We start from the raw sequence: 20,752 nt of genomic DNA on the forward strand, positions 1-20,752 counted from the left end.
TATCAAAAGACAGGGCGGGGGGAAACAGTCCTGAGTTAATTCCTGCACGCCGACTGCACGGACGGAAAAGAAGCGGCTCACACCGTTTTATAGCCGAATAAAGCGAGCCAGTGAAATGGCCGCAGCTCGGAGGTGGGGGGGAAACGCCCCGCCCCCCAGCCAAGAAAAGGCGGGGTCGCGGCTTATTGGGCCGGAGCCGGAAGCGTTGAAAGGCCGGTTTAATGCCGTGCGAGGAGGCGGGCGAAGTGGCAGGTTGGTGCCTTTGTTTTTGTCTCGCGTTGTTAGTTAGTTAAAGGTTGCTCGCGGGATGCTGGTCAAAAGGTTCGTGCCCGGAGACTTTTGAAAGGCCTCCTGGGCTGCGTGCCGGATGAAATGCAAAAGAAATGTGGGTTTTTAAAATATATATATATGCATCGTTTCTGTGCAGGGGAAAAAGAAATCCCGCGAAAAGTATCGGAGCGCCGCACCCGTTTTGGCGGCACCAGCTTTTGGAAGCAAGAGTTCCGTCCGCGGGTTGCTCTGAGACAAAGCAAATGTGCTTTAATTTTTGTGGTTCAGTCGCTAAGTCGTATCCGACTCTTTGCGACCCCCGGGGTCTCCAGCCTTAGCAACTTTAAGTCTGGAGGACTTCAACTCCCAGAATCCCCCAGCCAGCTGGCTGGGGGATTCTGGGAGTTGAAGTCCTCCAGGCTTAAAGTTGTCAAGGTTGGAGACCCCTGGATTATAACACATCAGCCCCTCCCCCTCCTTCACTGTTTCCCGGCTTTTGCACAAATTCGTGTTTATTGCTCTGATGGGTCCTATCTAACCATCTCATGCTCTGCCCTCCCCTTCTCCTGTTGCCTTCGTCTGTCCCAACCTCTGGGTCTTTCCCAGGGATTCTTCTCTTCTCATGAAGTGGCCAGAATACTTGAGCTTCAGGTTCAGTAGCTGCCCTTCCAGAGAACACATGGTTGATTTGATCTCCAAGGGACGCTCAAGACAAGAGTCTTCTCCAACAATTAGAAAGCAAAATGTGCTCAATATGGCGCTCCCTAGCCAAGTTTGCTTAGAAGTGAGTCTCGGCGTGTTCACGGACAGCTGTTTCCTCTCGTGGGATCAGCCTGTGCCACAGTGGACACTGGCATTTTTGTGTGACTTCTGGTAGTGCAATGAGTCCTCTGTTCAAATACAACCTGCATTTAGGTTCATCAACTAATTAGGATGTTCTTCTGTTTGTTTGGTAGAAAGTATATTGTAAAATCTGAATACATATTTGCTTGTCTAATGCATTATTTACAAGATATAATGCTGAAAAATACAGGGGGAAAGTTGCCCAGTAAGAAGGATGGCTGATTTAAAAAACAAACAAACATATTGACTGATCCAACCACTAACTGATCATCAAATCCTTCCAGGTAGTCCAGCCCAGGAAATCAAGTACTCCGAGTACTACTGCTGTCTTTATTGTAAGGTTACATGCAGTAACAATGTTGTAAGTTCAACCCCCCCCCCCCCACATTTCATTTCAGAGAACTAGACAGGATAATTTCAGAGGTGCTTTCTCAATCCCCGTTCCTGCTTTAGACTCAGATTTCTCTTACTGTAACACAGGGGTCTTCAAACTTGATAGCTTTAAGACTTGTGGACTTCAACTCCCAGAATTCCTCCTCTAGTCATGTTAGCTCAGGAATTCTGGGAGTCCAAAAACTTGCCAAGTTTGAAGACCCTTGCTGTAACATTATTGTCTAGGTCAGAGCAAAGCTGGGTGAGGATTTCTGGAAGTAGAAGTCCACAAGTCTTAAAGTTGGCAAGGTTGGAGACCACTGGTCTTGGTTTCTTATTTATTTATTTGATTTGTCAATTGCTTACAAGATAATAGATATAAGTATAAACATAGTTATGAATACATGAAATGGATACGTATAAGAAAAATAAAAAGAAACAATAGGATAGGGATGGTAGGCACGTTGGTGCGCTTATGCACGCCCCCTACAGACCTCTTAGGAAAGGGGTGAAGTCAATGGTAGACAGTCTAAGGTTAAAGTTTTTGGGGTTTGGAGAAGAAACCACAGAGTCAGGTAGAGTATTCCAGTCATTGACCACTCTGTTGCTGAAGTCGTATTTTCTGCAATCAAGTTTGGTGCGGTTAACCTTGATTTTGTATCTATTGTGTGCTCTTGTGCCTCTTCCTCTTGTCTCTTCTCTGAAGGTTATTCTCACAGACATTACAATGTCTCATATTGCTTGTCTGTGGCCTGGTAGCCTACTGGGTAACAATGGGGATATTTTGGTCTACTATTATTAGTCTCTTCAGAGCACTGCACGATCTTCCGAATATGAACTTTGAGAGGAAAAGGTTTCTTTTCCTCCTACTGTGTACATATAAGAAGAGGTAAGCTTTGTTGAATACAGTGAACAAATCGAACATATTCTGAGCTACATTAGTGGGTTCTTTTTACATAACCATGTAACAGACTTGTACATGTTTAATCAAAAATTTGTTGAACGGGAATCTGTTGAATTTTGAAGAGTTTCCTCTCAGGGAAGTGGGCATCATATTACAGCTTAAAATTTAGTGTTTCCATTTTAATATTGTTCTTAACCACATAATTAATGGTCAGAATGTGGAATCTCCCTCCTCCCTGATGTTGCTTAAACACCAGTACCCTCAGCCAACATAATCAATGATAAAAGATGCTAAGGGGTGAAATCCACCATGTTTCCCCGTCCCTTTCCACCATTCCAGAAAGTTCTAGGAGAGGCCAAATTGTTTTGTTTCTATTTTTAGGAATAGAAAAAGCTGAATAAAGTTTTGGAGGAGGGAATCAGGAATCTTTTGGCCTGAAATTTAGGTTGAAAAACAAAGTCTTTCCTTATTTCCTTATATTTATATTATATTTATATTTATACTATCTATATTTTGTAGATATATTGTCTGTCTGTCTATCATCTATCTGTGTTAATAGATGCATATGGCTTCCATTTTTACTTTGCAACATCTCTTCTTAGGGTCTTCGGAACCCAACCTCTAAGCCTAAGCTCTTCCTCTTCCATCTTCCATTTTCTGCAAGATGAAAAAAAGGAGAAAAATCTCCAAAAATAAAATTTGAAATTCTTCCTCAAGTTTCTGTGGTCCTGTCTGACATTTCTATGTGGGGCTAACTAAGTACTACACATGTTATTTCATTGTTTTTAGGTGTATTGCTAAGATGTCCTCGTAAGTGCTGAGAAGCCTAAAAATGTTCTTCCAGTCGGAGATTTTGCCTAGATGGGAATTGTGTCTTTACTTGTTTCTTTCTTTTGGTACTCATTTTTATTCTTTCTATGAAGTCTTCCAAGCTTCTCAAGGTAAGTCTCAACTTCAGGGGTTGTTTTTTGCTTTTGTAGTTTTCAATAAATGGAATTTTTTTTAAAAAAATACAAAATATGTAACTGCTTTCCTACAGTCCCAAGCAGATTGTTGCATTATGTCATTTTGCTTGTGTGTTTGTTTCTTAGAATAGAGAGTAGATATAAGATTCTTTGTAATTCATACAATGGAAAAGGAAAGCAATATAAAATAAGCAACATAAAGCAATCTGTATAAGAATAAATGGGTTTGTGATGAATGTGTAGGCTGGCATAACTGGTGCCAACATATCTTTTTTCATGCTTTGTTTGATTCAATTGATTATGTGCCATCAAGTTGTGTTGATTCTTAGCAGCTACATATCTGGGAAAATGTCATCTATTGTGGTGCTCATTGGCAACGGTGAGGTGCAGAAATATGTGAGGTCTTGGAAGCCAATTTACATAATGAATCTACAACTTGTGTTAACTTTCTCCAAAAAGACTAAAAATTGAAGATTTTTTAAAAAATGCCCCTACAGTAACTTCTACATGGTACCCAGCTAATATGACTTCTGAAACTTCCAGAAATTGGTTCACATTGGAGATCACCCACTTTGAAAAGGTTTAAATAACTTAAGTAGTATCTGCCATTGCATTGCAGGCCTTTTCCTGTAATCCCAGGATATCATATTGCAAAAAAAGATTTGTTGAAAGTGCTGTGTAATTTTCTGCCAATTTTCAGTGAGAAATCAAGGGAAAAAAGCATGTAAGGCTTGGATTGTCTTAATGCACCTAAAACACTTGTTCCCTCAATTGAGAAAATAGAAAGTAGAAGAGTGGAAATAGAAAATAGAAGTAGAAAATTCTTTCCTCAGTCAGAGGTCACTATGCTAGGGGTTTCAAATTTGGCAACTTTAAGACTTGTGGAGGTCAACTCCCAGAATTCCTCAGCCAACCATGTTGCCTGGGGAATTCTGGGACTTGAAATCCACAAGTTTTAAAGTTATTATGTTTGGAGACCTCTGCACTATGCTATTGCCTTGTGCCTTAAGACTCTTGGTTGCTATAGAACATGGGTGTCAAACTTGTGGCATCACGTTACCATCACATGATATATCATGACTTTTTTCTCTTCGTGGAGCTGGGGTGGGCATAGTCTCTATGTGACGCATCCGGCCATGGGCCGCCAGTTTGACGCTCCTTCTATAGAACAAAACTTTGGATGCTTTTATTTAGTGATTAAACACATATATTGTCACTTGCCAGTTAATTGACATGAGATATGCGCTAATTCTTTAATATATATGTTCAATTTTCTCCTCCTTTGGGTGGCTTTTTTAGAGTTGGAATTAGGTGACTCAATATGCCTGGAATAGGATTAGTTGTACCTGATATGTACAAGAATAAATGTTATATGTATCAGATGTATTATTGTTTAGGATTTGGGCTGGTTACTATCACTCCAATCCACCTCACAAGGTAAAGGGAAAATAGGAGGAGGGAGCATTATGTATGCCACCCTGAGCTCTTAAAAAAAGCTAGCATCCAATAAATAGAATTAATATTGTACAGAAAAATGACTCCCGCTATTCTTCATTTTTTTCCCACTAGGTGGAGATAGCAGAACACTTTTTAGAATGTTGAAATAATAGTGTATCCAATAACAAGGTGGTTTATATAAACAATTATCATTAGGATGTTAGATATTTTAACCTCTAACATTTCAAATTATTTTGAACTGATTACATATAGAAAGCAAAATAAAGGTACTGATAAGAATAGCCTTCATTATTTTAATATCCTCATATTTCAACTGAGAACTCAACCATCACAAGAAATGTATAATTTGTGGGAACAGATTGAATCTAAGTCTAGTTTTGACTATTCTGAAACTCCACATAAGTGTTCAACAATAATATTTTAGCACAAGAAGGATGATATGATTGCTGCTATTTTGAAAATGGCCAGGTGTGGGCTTTAATAATAGCAATGCAATTTTCTTCCAGAATAGTTCATAATGTCGAATGGAAAGCTGTAGTTGTAGAATTTTGTCTCAGCAGCACAATAGAAAGGTGTTAAAATGGAAGAGGCAAAATAGAATAAGAAGAAGCTAGTAATACAGAACATTAATAGAGCATGTTTCAGTAGAACATCGATGGGTTATTTGGATCAAAATAGTAATTGTAATAGAATAAGAAACTTGAGTATCCACTTGAAATGTAATACAATTGGAGAATTGTTTAATTTAGCAGACAGACATTAGTTGTTTCTTCCTTGGCTTATCCCAGTGTTTATTGTACCCATGAAATGTCATAAATGCCTGTCATTATTATTCTTATTGCTGATGTTAAAGTTCTCAGATATTTATGCTCATTTTTCCTCATTGTACTGTATGTAAGGGCATTGCCTTCAAAACAAATCCTTCTGTATAGTCTGTATGAGCATATCTGAGGTGGCAACAGAAACTATACGGACAGGTTTTCAAAAAAAATTGCCCCTGAGTTGCAGATTAGAACGATTAGATTTGACGGGAGAAAAATGATTTGGAAGACGTGTGGTGCCCGTGTACTCTCTCTTGGCATTCATTAAATCAAATATGTCTGCAGTTCTACAGTCCTAGTACAAAATGCAAATTTCTACATTAGATGCTAGGAAAGTCACTTTTTAATACAATTATTTACTTCCTGGGAAAGACACAAGAAAGCATACTTTGTTTGTTATTTTAGGTGGGGGGAAGAGGTTGGTTAAAGCTTTAGCCAGACCAGGCAATATCTACACACAATTTAGAAAGTCACCAGTAATTTTGATGGTGTTTGAATGAAAGTCATCTTCCTCTCTGTTATACTGAATAAAAAAAATTAATAGGTCAGTGTTTTGTAAGATGAAACAATCTGTAGTCTTTATTTGATTTTATGTGCTTCTATCCTGCTCATTTTCCTGATGATGCTTTAGTTCACTTAACACCCTATTGCAATTTTCTGTTAGGAATGGCTACCAAAGAAAAGTACAATTAACAATTAAAGTCAGACAAAGACACATGTAATTAGAGATACTGATCCCTAGTGATTGGTGATATGAACTTGATTTTCAGCTCTCTTCTCTGCTGCGTAACCAGGCTAAGCAAAAAAAAAAAAGGAAAGGAAAAATATTCTCAGAGAAGATGATGTGTATTTTGGGCATAAAAAAATATAAGAGGAAAACTCATTTCTTGAAGAGATCAATTTCTTCAGCTAGATATTAAGAATCTCCTCCGAAAACCAAAGATGATAAATCAAAAGTTTAATTCTTTATCTTGAAAGCTGCTTTCCTTCTAAGCTGTGCTCAGTTAATAGCTTGAACTTTTGAGGCATTCTCTCTTGCCAGACTTAAAAATGAAAATGGAATTTTGTTAAGGAATAATTGTTGGAGAGAATCTATTTGATATCCAAAACGGAAATATTTCTGAAGCATTAATTCTTTTTTCTAGCCATCTTTGTTGGTATTTAGCAACCAGTAAGGCAATATAATGCACATATCCACTTATTAGAAGTATTGATTAATTAAGCAATTATTAGCTGATTTGCTCCAGCTAATAAATGAAAAAATGAAAAAAATAAAAAAATGAAAAAATAATAAGGAGCCATAGTAGCACAGTGGTTAAATGCAATACAGGTAATCCTTGATTTACAACAGTTCATTTAGGGATGTTCAAAGTTACAATGGCACTGTAAAAGTGCCTTATGACCATTTTTCACTTATGACCATTTCATCATCATAGTCATGTGATCAAAATTTGGATACTTGGCAACTGACTCGTATTTATGACGGTTTCAGTGTCCTGGAGTGCTGTGATCAACTTTTGCGACCTTCTTATAAGCAAAGTGAATGGGGAAGCCAAATTCACTTAACAACTGTGTTACTAACTTAGCAACTGTAGTGATTCACTTAACAACTGTGGCAAAAAAGGTCATAAAATGGGACAAATTTCACTTAATGTATGTTTCGTTTAGCAACAGGAATTTTGGGCTCAATTGTGGTTGTAAGTTGAGGAATACCTTTATTTCAGAGAAATACTGCCTATATTGCCCCTCTGCCCATAGCCTGGAGTTTGATCCTGACAGGGTTCAAGGCTGACAGAGCCTTCCATCCTTCTGAGGACCCAGATTGTAGGCGACAATAGGTGAATAATGCTTCTACATTTGTAAAACTTCCCAGAGTGTGCTGTAAACCACTATGAGGTGATATAGAAGTCAAAAGGCTATTGCTATGGCTAGAAAAATTTTACAAGATACTTTACTGCAGACTCTCATCTTTCTTTTTTAACTTTTTTTTGCTTAAAACTGTTAATGTGCAACTGATATCCACTGGTCTTAGAACAGTTCTGATGTCATTTTTAAAAAGTCTCATTTGTATTGTATTGTTGCTGCTGTTTGGAAATTTTTAAAGGTAGAGCATTTTGAGGAGAGAAGTTGTTTGCATCAGGAGGTCTATAGAAGGTAGAGTTTTAGTAAGCGGATTCTCAACATAGAAATTTTCCCTTCTCTACAAGTTGGAAACTTCGCATGTTTTATTTTTGTTCTTATTTACTTATTGACAAGTTGATCAAATTGGACTGGTTGTGAGAGTCGTATGTCTTACTTACTGACAATTCCTAATATGTTAATGTATTCTATAATAACTCTTACTTTCCTTAGAAAAGAGACTCACAGGACTTAATAGGGTTTCATTCTAATAATACTTGGAATTTTTTTCCTTCTTATTGCTCCTCTTTGTAAGACAGCTGATAATATTATGCTACTGCCGTTTAACTAAAGGTTTCTTATTTGTGCAGAATACGAAGAAGAACTTGATATAAAATTTGAATTGGAGAAAAATACACTGGGGTTGAAGAAGGTAAGGTCAATGGGATTAATTAAAGTGCATTGAAATGTGATTGAGACTGAATGACAGAAAGCAATGCTGAACTTTGAGGCCTAGTGTGTTAAATTATGTTCAAGATGAAAATAGCACATTTTGATACAAACTGTGATAAAACCTTTGTCCATCCAGTGCGACATGGCTTGTCAAATTGTCATGATATGACTTGTCAATTAAAATGGCCTGTGGTACTTAAAAGAAAAATAGAATTAGCATTATGTTAAATTTTGCATATTGTTTGCTGTATAGCCTTGAGCATGGTTCTTTCTGCAGGGTGGGCTAAAAAGGCAACACTGTACAGTTAGTCCTCAACTTACAACTACAATTGAGCCCAGAATTTATGTTGCTAAGTGAGCCATTTGTTAAATGAGTTTTGCCCCATTTTATGACTTTTCTTGTCACATTAGTTAAGCGAAGCGCTCCAGTTGTTAAGTTAGCGACATGGTTGTTAAATTAATCTGGCTTCCCCATTGACTTTGTTTGTCAGAAGGTCATAAATGATAATCACATGACCCCGGAAAACTGCAACTGTCATAAATATGACCCGGTTGCCAAGCATCCAAATGGTAAATCACATGACCATGGAGATGCTTTAACAGTCATAAGTGTGAGAAATGGTCATACGTCACATTTTTCAGTGCCATTGTAACTTCAAATGGTCAATAAATTAACTGTTGTAAGTTGAGGACTACCTGTAGTTACAGCATCACAGTTTAAGCCCTGGGCTTTTATACATGCATACAACATTGATACACAATCAGTGTGTGCAGTTTGTTTTGACTCCCACTGTGGGTACTAAAGTTTGAGTGTGCAAATAACTGCAATAGCTGCTGTCATGCTCACCTTTCAGTGCATTCTGTTTCTTCATAATGTAAGTTAAAATTGCTTGGAAACAATAACTAAAAATATTTTTTTCTTGTGGGGTACCACAAAATATTGATTATTATGCTAAAAGGTCTCATCAGTTCTTTGACTTAAGTAACTTTATCTAGGGAAGGACTATGAATTGATACCCAGAAAGCCACTAGCTTTTTAAAATTGTGCATTCTCAGGAGATGTACGGCACAAGAACCCTAATTGCATTCTGCAGTGTATGGCTATGTTAAAATTGATAGGCTTGCCATTCCAAAACAGTTTTCTAAGGTGAGTGTCACTAAATATTCCAAATGAAACTAATTTATAGAAAGTGCAACTTAATTCAGCACAACCAAAATTACTGAAGGTGCTGACTGGAAGAAAATTTGGCTGAAGCTATTTTTTGCAGAAAGAATTAAAAACAGGTTGGATCCGATGGACATCTGCACCTAAGCCTACAGTTGCCTTCGTTTTCATCCTTCCATGCCTTAAATATCCCAAATACCCTTGTATTTGAAAACATAACTTATATTTGTAAAAAAACCAAAACACCTTATATCTGAAAACACACCCAAACATGGGCATGTTTTCAGATACAAGGCAACACATTAAAAAAGAAATTGTATCTGAGACTTTGAAAATGTACAGGCATTTGAGCCTCAGGAAAGGAAACAGCGAGTGAGTGGTTCCAAAAGGTCAACTGGAACAGAGAAGAAAGCCTGAAAAATAGACTCAGAGAAAAAGTATACATAGGTGTGAGATACAACTGAACATCATCAGTATAATAATACTGTACTTCACCCCATACCATTGAAATGACCTGGCTTAGCGGCTTCATATAAATGTTGAGTAGGAATGGGGAGAGAGTCAAACCTGGAGGCATCCTATATAAGAAGAGCTGTGGGGCAAACTTTCCTCGTTCCTCATTACAGCTTGGAGTCCATCCAGGACAAAGGAAAAAAGCATTGTGTCTCCAGCTCTTCATTCCTGGAGACATCAGCAACTTAACAGTCAATGTCATTGAAGGCTGCTGAGAGATAAGGAGAGCTTGGATCCCTATCCAGCTCCCTCCAGAGATTGTCCACAAGTGCAATTTCAGTTCCATATTCCAGAATGAAACCCAATTGGAAGGGTATCCAATAATCCACTTCATTTAGGGCCCCTCTGAGCTGCAAGGCAATCACTACATGGTTACAACCACCCTAAATCTGTTCAACAGACTGCAAAGTCATTTAAAGTATTTGTCCATCAGCCAGTTCAATCTATTTGTTGGTATCTTGCTTGTTATGTAACATATTCGGTTGTTGCATAATGTCAAAATTGTGTGGCTTCAACTGGGTTTGAGGTCTTGCATACATAGGTGTGAGCTAGTTGTTTTAAACCCATGTAGAAACTTCATTCTGTATTTCTGCAGCTCACACCCATGTATACTTTTCCTCTGCGCGCAAAACGTAATTACTGAACTGGTAGTAATGCCGTTTGAATCCCACCCCTGCTTTCTTTTCTGTTTCAGTTGACTTTTTCGAACAACTCACTCACTGTTTCCTTTCCTGAGGCTCTTGTGTTTCCCATGGCATACTGATTTCTCAAATGCCTGTGCATTTCCAAGGCTCAGCATGTTTCTTGTTGACATTTGTGTGCTTTTGTGTTCCCTCCTTTTTAGACGCAGAAGTAGCACAATACAAGTAGTCCTCATTTAGTGATCACAATTGGCCACCCTAACCCAGCAACCTGATTGTTAAGTCAGGCAGTCATTAAGTGAAACTGACTGTGCTTACCATCATACTTCAGCTTTCCTTTCCTTTATAGATCCATGAAAGATATAAATGTGAGGATTGGTTGAAAGTTATTTTTTCATCATCATTGTAACTGTGAACAGTCACTGTACAAAGCCTCTAAACAAGGACTATAATGGGGGAGGGTAATTGATAGGACAAGGATAGCTCAGCCAATGATAACTAATGGTCTTTATTATAGCTTAGCTTGTGACACTTTCTGGCTGCCTGCTTCTCTCTGTTAAATAGAGCTAGCACCTATATGAAAATCCTATAGCATATGCACATTTTTGTATTTAATATGAAAGGGCCATTAGCTGTTGCACAATAGTTTCTTTTCTCATATTACAGGACTACAGATGTTGAGAAGTAAAAGCTATTTGTTGTGTTATAAACTTTTATGGCAACATATTTTGAGTTTAAAGCAAGAAAGCAATTCTTAGGACATGTATTTGAAATCTGTGCCACACTGCTCAAGGAATAATGGAAGCATAAACACAGACAGTGATGATTGTCTGCTTACCGTTCTAATTTGGAAATTCCTTTTGATCAACACCGTGCAAAGGATGTGTTGTTCTTGGCAGTTTCTTGGGAACAGATTCCAAAAGTAAATATTACCTTGCAATTTGAAAGGGAAGCATTAGGAGACAGAAGGAAATAATTTTGTTTATCTGTTGCTATCTTCTAATTTTCTGCAGTTTGAAATAGTGACTTACAATAAAATGTAGGCATAACGAAGAAAATATGTAAATAAATGCAGCTATCAATTGGCAGTTTGTCATAGACCAATAAAAGAATTTTGCTCCCCTCTCTGATGCAATATTTGGAAAAGGCTACTCAGGAAGAGAATTTCACCAGCCAAATGGCAATTAGTTGCAGCCATCATTTTGATAGGAGTCCATTATTTTTTTTTTGGTGGGAGAATTCCCTATTTCTCCTTTTCTATTAAATGGATAAATTCTCTCATTACACTTTAAATATATAAACAGACTTAGCATCTCTTTTTAAATGCAAGCCACAGTGGTTTGGTAAGGGAGAGTTTCTGGTAAAGTCAGAATAAGTATAATAGCTGGCATTAGCAGTAGCTTCTGTCCAGAGCCGAATGATCCATTTTGGAAAGGGGCATTCTCACAGCATCTGTCTCCTCCTGTTCAGGTGATACCTTTGTGTCAACATCTGAACACAAGGGCAGTGGGTAGGTCTTTCCCTTGTTAAGCTGTACCATGACAACACTGACATCCCCTAAACTTCACTGAAGATGTTACCTAGCCTGGTAATGAAACGTTCAGAAACAAACCCCCAAGCTAGGAGAACGAACCTTCACCCTCATCCTACACCCGAGCTCAGTGGTGGGATTCAAATATTGTTGCCACCAGTTTCAGTGGGCATGGCTTGGTGGGCGTGCTTTGCACGCGTGCCCACACTTTGCATGCACACGCACGCCAAATGCGCATTTTGCGCAGGTGCAGAGGTGTTCTAACTCGCCTCCTGCAAGCCTGCACGATCCTGGTCGCTTCAGCAGCTGCCACATGGCACTATTCTGTGCCGCACAAAGCAGCTGCGTTTCAAATTCAGCAGATAAAAGTGAGTATAGAAGTCTGGGCAGGCGGATGGACCCAACAGCAGAGGGGCGGAAAGAACTGGTTCAGTCTCCGCTGTTCATCGCTCCTACCGGCTCTCCAGAACTGGTCGAATACCACCACTGCCTGAGCTACAGATATTTGCCACTTTTGCGAATATAGGGATGTTCAGTGGTGGGCTGCTGCTGGTTCAGACTGGTTTTAGCCAACTGGTAGTTCCGACCATCAGCTGGCCCCTCCCACCTGCCCCCGCCCTATCCTGTCCTATATTTCCTTCTTTCTGGCTCAGTTGAGTCACGGGCACAGCTGATTTCTGCACCTCAGCTGTCTACTTAGTGGGGCTGCCCTAGAAGGTAAGCAGCTGAGCTTCAAATTGCAGCTGAGCTTCAAATTGCTGCATTATGAACGCTGCACACAAATGTGATAGGGCACTCACAGAACTGGTTGTTAAACCGGTTGCAGGCCACCCCTGGGAATGTTCCTTGCTGTTGGCAGCTATTTCTGGAAACAAAAAGAAAACTCTGTAGCAGTGTAGTCAACTTTTTGTAATGGCTATGAAATCTGGCCTACTAGATTTTGAGACTAAAATACAGATGCCTTTGACCATTGCTATCTACATTGCATCCTTGTGGAACTGCAGTTACCCAGTGATTTCCACCCATAGCATCAGGTCTTGTGGAGTGAGGCAACGTCAATTGTGGGCTCCTATAGAATATTTCCCTCCCTGTTATGGTGCTTGCTCCCAAAGATGCAGACCTCATTCTTACTGACCTTTCTGAAGGCCATGAAATCCTGATCTTTCCTCCAGGAATTGGGCCCTTTCTTCTGCAGCTGCCCATTATGTATGGCATAGAAGAAATTTTAATGAAAGGCCCTCAGCTTGGTTTTGTGTTATGCATGTGCGTATGTTTTATAAGTGTTGATGTTTTATGTCTTACGTTGCCACCCATGGTTTCATTGGATAGATAGGCAGCTTTATATGTTGGTATTGGATTTCCAATAATGATCTTATGTGAAGGTGTCTTCAGGAAGTGTAAGGGAGTATCCACCTTGGACTTAAAAAATATCAGGCGATAGAAATGAGAAGCAACCAAGTGAGAACGCCTTACAGCCAGCCACCAAAGCTAGCTTTTATTAGCATTAGTGAACCTACATGGAACTGCCTCTGCAGTGAACTTTGTATTACAATAAAAAGGTTTGTTCAAAAAGAAGCAAAAGATATTACATTGAAGTGCTGAAACCTAGAGTATAGCAGAAAGTAGCAAATTCACGTAGCTAGAGTTTTTGCAACTGCATGTATTGGAAATAAATTAGAAAATAAATAAATTAATGCATTTCCCACACTGTTAGGTGCTTATATCTAAGTGGCAAGATAGGGGTAATAAGAAAGCTAGCAGCCTGCTTATAACTATAGAGATTGACTCTTCAATGCTGTCATTGTATTATTACTACTATATTCTCTGCTCATGTCCAAAGTTTCTATAATGTATAATATAGAAATCATTCATTGTTGTTATTTTGTGCATTTGATCTAGTCTTGACTCCTGGTGCTTGCCTGTAGTTTTCTTGAGAATAAATGGTTTACTGTTGCCTTCTTCCTAGGGTTGAGAGTAAGTGTCTCGTTCAAAGTCATCAAGCTGGCTTTGTGCCTAAGATGGGAATAGAGCTCATGATCTTTGGGTTTCTAGTCTGTTGCCTTAACCACTATACCAAACTGGCTGTCATTGAAATCATTACTTACAGGCTATTTATGGGATTCTTATAACTGAAAAAAAAAGAAATAAAAGAATAAGTGGGCAAAGTCTTGCTAAGTCTTACTGTTGTGTTCTATGCAATAAATCCATTTGTGTTACAGTCTTGTATTTTTTCTGGTTGCTAGAATGAAATATTATAGCAATGTGGGTCTCCATGATGTGTATCCTTCATCTTCAGCTGATATGGAAACATTTCGGAGATAATCGGAATTTCAATACTGAACACCTTAAATGTTCAATTTCTTTATAAGTAGATTTCAAAAAAGTTTAATTTGGTTCTCTTGATGTCTAGGATCCAGTTGATTTTGAATGGAGTTTCTGGATGGAATGGGGCAAAGGATACATACTGTGGCTTCTTTTTGGCCACTTGGTGGTATCACTGGTATCCAGCATTTACATGGAAAAGGTATGTGATTTTGTTTTCTACTAAACATTTTCTCATTTGCTTTCTACTAAAACTATAATATCCTGTACCTACAATAATCCGTATTTAGAATATAAATGCTTAAATGATATAGTTTGTCAGTTTTTGTTATTGCTGTTGTATTTGCATCTTCCCTTCAGTGATGCTTCAGACTGGTGACTGTGTGGGACAGTGGGATACAACTGAATCAGGTGTTTCTTCTTGTTTGTATGTTACTCATGTGAAAGCCTTTCTTGTGAATATGGTATTGGTTCCCTCCATGAACACCATCTTTGTGTTCATCAAAGATTGAAAGGGATTCAGCAATGCTTCTGGATTCTCTACTGTAACAGGGGCTCCAAACAGTTGAGGCTCCTGATCATTATGAAGAAGCATCCCGGAGTGCAAATCTCAGTTGCTTCAGTCTTTCCTTTGGCACATACAGTATAACCCAGTTTAAGAGTCCAGCTTTGGTGCCCTTGAATCATGTTGAGGTCTCTCAAATAAAAAAATATGTGGAGAGGGTTACATTTTAAAAGAAAGACAATATGTGGACAGTTTGACTGATACCCCTCATTTCTTCTTTCTGTCTTCCCTTTATTTGTTTTCTTTATTTGACTATTAGAAGAAATAAATGTGATATATGGGAACATCACTGCACTGAATTTCCCCTAGGTAGCGGTTGTGATATTATAGTGTTCCTTAGAAAAAAAAATGCTGTATTTTATTTGCATGATGTCTTGGTAAAAATAGGAACGGAGTGTTTTTAGGATGAGGCACAGAGCATTCTGTTTCCCCTTGTACCTTGGAACCCTTCACTTTGTTGCCCTTGTCACTTTGCAGTCTGCCCTGCCTCCTTGCCCTCCCCGGTCTCTGTCACCCTGCATTCTGCTGCCCTGCACCCCACTTGCCTCCATCATCTTGTGTTTTGCTGTCCGGCTATTCCTGTGCTGCAGTCTGAACTCTGCCCTTGCACCCCCACTACCCTGCGCTCAGCCGCCCCTGCTACTTTGTGCTCTACCCTACACCCTGGTGCCCCCCACGAGCTCCGCCTTGGTCTCTGCTGCTCATGCCTTCGTGAAGCCAGGCACACCTCATCAGTAGTGGGAAGAAGAAGGCAGGGGTTTTGCAGAACACAGGGCAAGGGGGCAAGGGAGCCTGGCAGAGTGGCAGGAATGGTGGGGTAACTGGGTGGCTAAAAGGACAGAGATGGGGTGTCAGCATTCCAAAGAAACTCCTCATATCCAGATAGGCAGATGAGGGAGGACCTGAAGCGCACCTTGCAGTTGTAAATACAGATTGAATTTTAATCACCAGACTTCAGAGGTGCTGCAATGGCCCTAACTTTCAGGTCTGGGCATAGGTATAATTTGTTTAGCACCTTTGTAACTTCAAATAGTCACTGAACGAATGGTTGCTAAGCTATATTCTCATTGACAGTATAGGACAGCAATCTAAATATACTAAGTCCATCTGAATAATATCACATTTTAAAAATACCTTGTGGGAGGGTTACAAGTAATAGGTAAAATGTTGCTATAATTACAATGAAAGCAGTTGTGCAATTATTTTTAAAATGAAAATAATTGTTTTAGTTTGTTGATTTGAAGCCAGTGCTGTCAGAATGATTTTTAAATCAACAGTATGTGCTAGTTCCTACTGATCATCTTAATTAAGCAAGGCCTGTGAATATTTGTATCTGTTTTAATAAGAACATTACTTTCAAGCCAGTGTGAAAGAGAGAACCCTTGTAGTCAGGAGTGGGATTCCAATTTTTCAACAACTGGTTCTATGGACGTGGCTAAGTTGGTGGGCGTGGCTTGGTGGTCACGTTTTTGGCTGGGCATGGCCAACTCAATATCACTCATATCGAGGCACGCATCTCCTCGCCTGGTCTCTCATGACTGTGGGGATGCTGCAACAGTCGTAAGTGTGAAAAATGATCATAAGTCACTTTTTTCAGTGCCATTGTAACTTTGAATGGTCACTTCACACAAGCAAAGTTACCAGCAAAGAAGGGGAAAAAAACTCCAGAGAAGTTCCTGAGACAGGAAGTCTAGTCCTGCCAAGAATGTAATAAGGGTTAACGGAAAGGCAGTTTCTGTAAGGAACACCAGAATGTTTCCTTCCTGCCTTCCTTACAGGATTAGGCCAGTAATTTCTTCTAACAACCAGTTCTTCGAACTGCTTAGAAAGTTAACAACTGGTTCTAGCGAATAGGTGCGAACTGGTAGAATCCCACTCCTGCTTGTAGTTCCTCAGTTTCATCTGAATGCTTTTTTAAAAATACGTCCCAATGAATAACTTCACTCATAAAAAAAAATGACTGTGGTAGTTATGGTTCAGAGAATTGGTTTTCAAAGGAAGCATGGAGAAAAGCAAAATGGCTTCTATCTACAATGTTTTTACTTGTCCACAGCAGCATGTCGCATTATATTACAACCCTGATGTCACACAAGCCTGGGAGTTATCTCAGTGTTATGGCATGTAGTTTTTCTCAACCGTGGCAACTTTAAGATGAGTGGACTTCAACTCCCAGAATTCCCCAGCCAGCAATAGGAGTTGAAGTCCACCCATCTTAAAGTTGTCAAGGTTGAGAAACAAAGGCATACAGTGTTTGGCTGTTGCTCAGGTTCCTGTTTAATCACACTGCTCTGTAGTTATGGGCACAAAATAAGATAATGTCAGGCATGTAGAGATCTGAGTAGGTCTGAGTAGAGGCAAATATGATAAATAAGAGTAAGGCAAGATTCTCTAACGTTAAACCAAGCATCTTTCTCCTTATTCTATGTTTTGGCATGTTGTATAACTTAGTAAGGAATGTGCCCTAGTTAAGGAGGCAATGGAATGCCTATGTAAGATTAGTTTTCCTGGAACACGTCTGATGGATCTGAAGGGAGATTCAGCATTTTTCTCTGAAAAAGCCCATGAATTTGGAAGACGGCTGAGTTTTCAAACATATAGTAGTCAATCTATTGCTCTATCTATCTGCTAGGATAGCTACCTGATAGAGTCACTTGGTAGAGAGATGGGCAGCATGGATATTTAATAAATAATTTCATAGCTGTTTCTTAGGTTTCATCTATTAATTCAGTTTCTGTGGCTTGTTGAAAGTGCTTGTGGAGTCACCCCCTATTTGATACACCTGGCCTAAAGTAACTGTGGAAACATGTTAATGTTGGTATGGCCTCTGCTGACTAAAAGATCTTCCTTCGAATTGCAGGACTGAAAATAAAATAATTTCTTCTGAAACCTCAGACTTTGAGCTTCACTACCTCCTTTCTGCCTATTAATTTTGAGTCTTTTGAATAGCGCTTACTTCAGCTTAGATGTACTGTTTGCCCTGGGCATCCCATCCCATTGTTTTGGGAAAATAGTAATTATCTTCAAGTTGTTCAACAGTGGGAATAAGTTGGCAGGGTCCCACACATCTTCCTTCAGAGCTCACTTCTAATGAACTCCATGCTGAGTAGTGCTGGATGGATGCTGTGTTATAAGCTTTTTAAAATTTGAGGGGTGAAGTTATTGAACTATGACAGTAAAGAAGTCAAGGGAAAAAAAAAAGATCTATGTGCTCAGTTTTAGATAGGAAATGAATTTATGAGGCCCAGGAGTGAACTAATTTTTGCTTGTTTCTAAACAGCAAGTTTCTGTGCTTTTCCTTTGCAGATGTGTTTTTTCAGAACAGCAAAGTTGTTTCCATTTCAAATTTGCATTAGAAAATAATATTTTTACGTGCATTGTTTGCCTAATATATTCAAGTTTTGTAAAGAGTCTGCTCTACAGTATTGTGTTTCATGGTTAGAATGGTTTGAATAATTCTTGTCTTCAAAGGCAGACATGTAGAGTGAATATGTCTGGATGAGCTTGAATGGGTAGTTGATGTACCCTGAATGTATCTGCAGTGATTTTCTCAGCTAAAACTTCTCTTAGAATCCTTTAACTCTTCTTGAGGCCAGAGGGTGTCTTTTTTTTTTTGAGTGAGCTGCTCATTTAAGCACAGGGAAAAACAATTTGGTGATGGGATAATCCTTAATTCAAAGATGAATTAAGTGTGTGTGTATGTGTGTGTGTGTATGTGCATGTGTGTGTTGTACATAGAGCATATATTTAATTTATTTGTCAACCTGTATGCCGCTTCAGTAGTAGAATGGCTTGAGGAAGCTTACACAGTAGGATTAAAACATCAAGAAATTAATAGCTAAAAACAAACAAAACCACACAAAGAGAATTTCATGCACATTGAAGAAGATAATGATATAAACAAATTCTCACAAATTATTATTGGAAAGTAGACTATTGCATCCCAGGCCAGAATCTGATAAAAGAGCTAGACTGTTACAACTTTGTGGAAGCCAACAGTGTCAGGGCTATTTGGATTTCAGTGACATGCTGGTCTCTAGATTTCAAAAAATTACAGTCCTTTTAAGCTTTTCTAGATCTTACAAGTTAGGCAAAAACAACAGGAGAAGAAAAATCACATAGGCATCCAGAACATGCCATGAAAGTTTTATAAGTAAACGTCAATTCGAATAGCACCCGGAAGCCTACTAATATACCTTGCAGAATAGTGGTATTACATGAGTGAAATGAGCAATGCTATAGTTACTGTTTTATAATAAACAAATCACATTGGGTAATCAGCTCTTCTAAGCTTAAATTTTTTCACATAATTCTTCTCAAGCTGGAACATGTTGACCGTTCCCTCTGCCCACATATGGTTTTGAGCTCCTTTGAGAGAGTTGGATATATTGGTGATAGGTTAAACATTCCCTTATTCACATACGACATTTCATCATCCATTCTCCCTGATATTTCAGTGCAAACCTTGGTTTCTGATGGTGTATGGAATTGCTGCCTGTTGGTTTCTACTGGGGTCCAAAGGACTGACTATGATTTTTCTACATGTCAGTATCTCGTATTTAGTAGCCCAATTGAAAAATCCAGTGCTTACATGGTTGACTTCTTTGCTTCTGTTGTCAACTCTTCATCTATCTGCTGTAGAAGAAGTGAAGGTAATTATACACGTGTAATTTTTGTGTTTTTTTAAATAAATTATTTTGTAAAAGTCTGGGATTTTGAGAAATTTAGAGGAATCACTCTTAGAAAATGGTATAGTATTCTTAGAATGTTTCCATTTAGAAATTTAGAAATAAAATATGTATTCATGTACATTAGTGAAGATACAAAGTTACATTTATTTTACCAAAGGAAAACAACATTGACCAAACCTGATAAATATTTTTTTTAAAAAGCAAGAGTTGGGTTGACTCCTTCATAGCCACAATGTAAGCATAAAAAAAATTAAACATTAAATGTTTAGTGGCTAAAGTTGGGATTTCCTATATGAGGCTGATAGTAAAACATAGTGTGAAGGAGATGAAAATAACCTAAAATTGACATAGAGTAAGCTAGATGGATTTTAAGTAGTTCTGAAGTAGCAGCAAAATCATATACCAGTAAATATATCTAGTACCTTTCAGTACTGCAGTACAGTTGGAAGCAACAGTTCTAGAATTTTATATATGCTTATCATTTGTAATATTGATCACTGTAAAACAGTGTTTCCTAAAGAGTCAGCTTTCTTTATTTGAGAATCTGCACCAGCATGTATGTGTATACAGAGATGTATATACTTATGCATATGTACGTACTTTTTACGTATGTATGTAAAAAGAAATAAATATTACTTTATGCTGTGGGCATAAGTTGCTATAAGGAAAGGGAGTTTTGGATAATGTGGACACTTTCCTTTTGCTTTCTGGAAGATTCTTTTCCTAAATGCATAGCAATTCCATACTAAGGCTAGCTTAGAATAGTTTCAGTGAAATAATTGGGAGCTGTGGTGGTGCAGTGGCTAGTGGTTAGAATGCAGTATTGCAGGCTAATTCTGCCGATTGCCAGCAGTTCAATCCTGACCGGCTTAAGGTTGACTCAGCCTTTCATCCTTCCAAGGTTGGCAAAATGAAGACCCAGATTGTGGGGAGCAATATGCTTACTCTGTAAACCACTTTGAGAGGGCTGTAAAGCAGTGTGAAGCAGTATATAAGTCTAAGTTCTATTGCTATAGCTAAATTTGTTAGCTCTATTCCAACTTTGTCTAAAACTACCTTTCACCAGTAAAACCCATAGGAAGTGTTTGGGTAATATGAAGTTATTCTGGAGTCTTTCTTTTAT

The 20,752-nt window shown here is 38.6% G+C and overlaps 1 protein-coding gene across 1 annotated transcript in view; it reads left to right on the top strand.

Annotated features, from left to right (window-relative positions):
• The first annotated feature begins 226 nt into the window (after positions 1-226).
• The window catches only part of HHAT (hedgehog acyltransferase), a 143,048-nt gene continuing 122,522 nt past the window's right edge, over positions 227-20,752 (top strand). Inside the window, 5 exon segments of the mRNA XM_026695807.2 lie at positions 227-252; positions 3,179-3,330; positions 8,123-8,184; positions 14,465-14,578; positions 19,396-19,590. Of these exon segments, the coding sequence (XP_026551592.2) occupies positions 3,222-3,330; positions 8,123-8,184; positions 14,465-14,578; positions 19,396-19,590 (480 nt within the window). The 5' untranslated portion in view covers positions 227-252; positions 3,179-3,221.

This window comes from Pseudonaja textilis, chromosome 1, assembly GCF_049901715.1.
Source record: "Pseudonaja textilis isolate UNSWEBS1 chromosome 1, rPseTex1.2, whole genome shotgun sequence".
Lineage (NCBI taxonomy): Eukaryota > Metazoa > Chordata > Lepidosauria > Squamata > Elapidae > Pseudonaja > Pseudonaja textilis.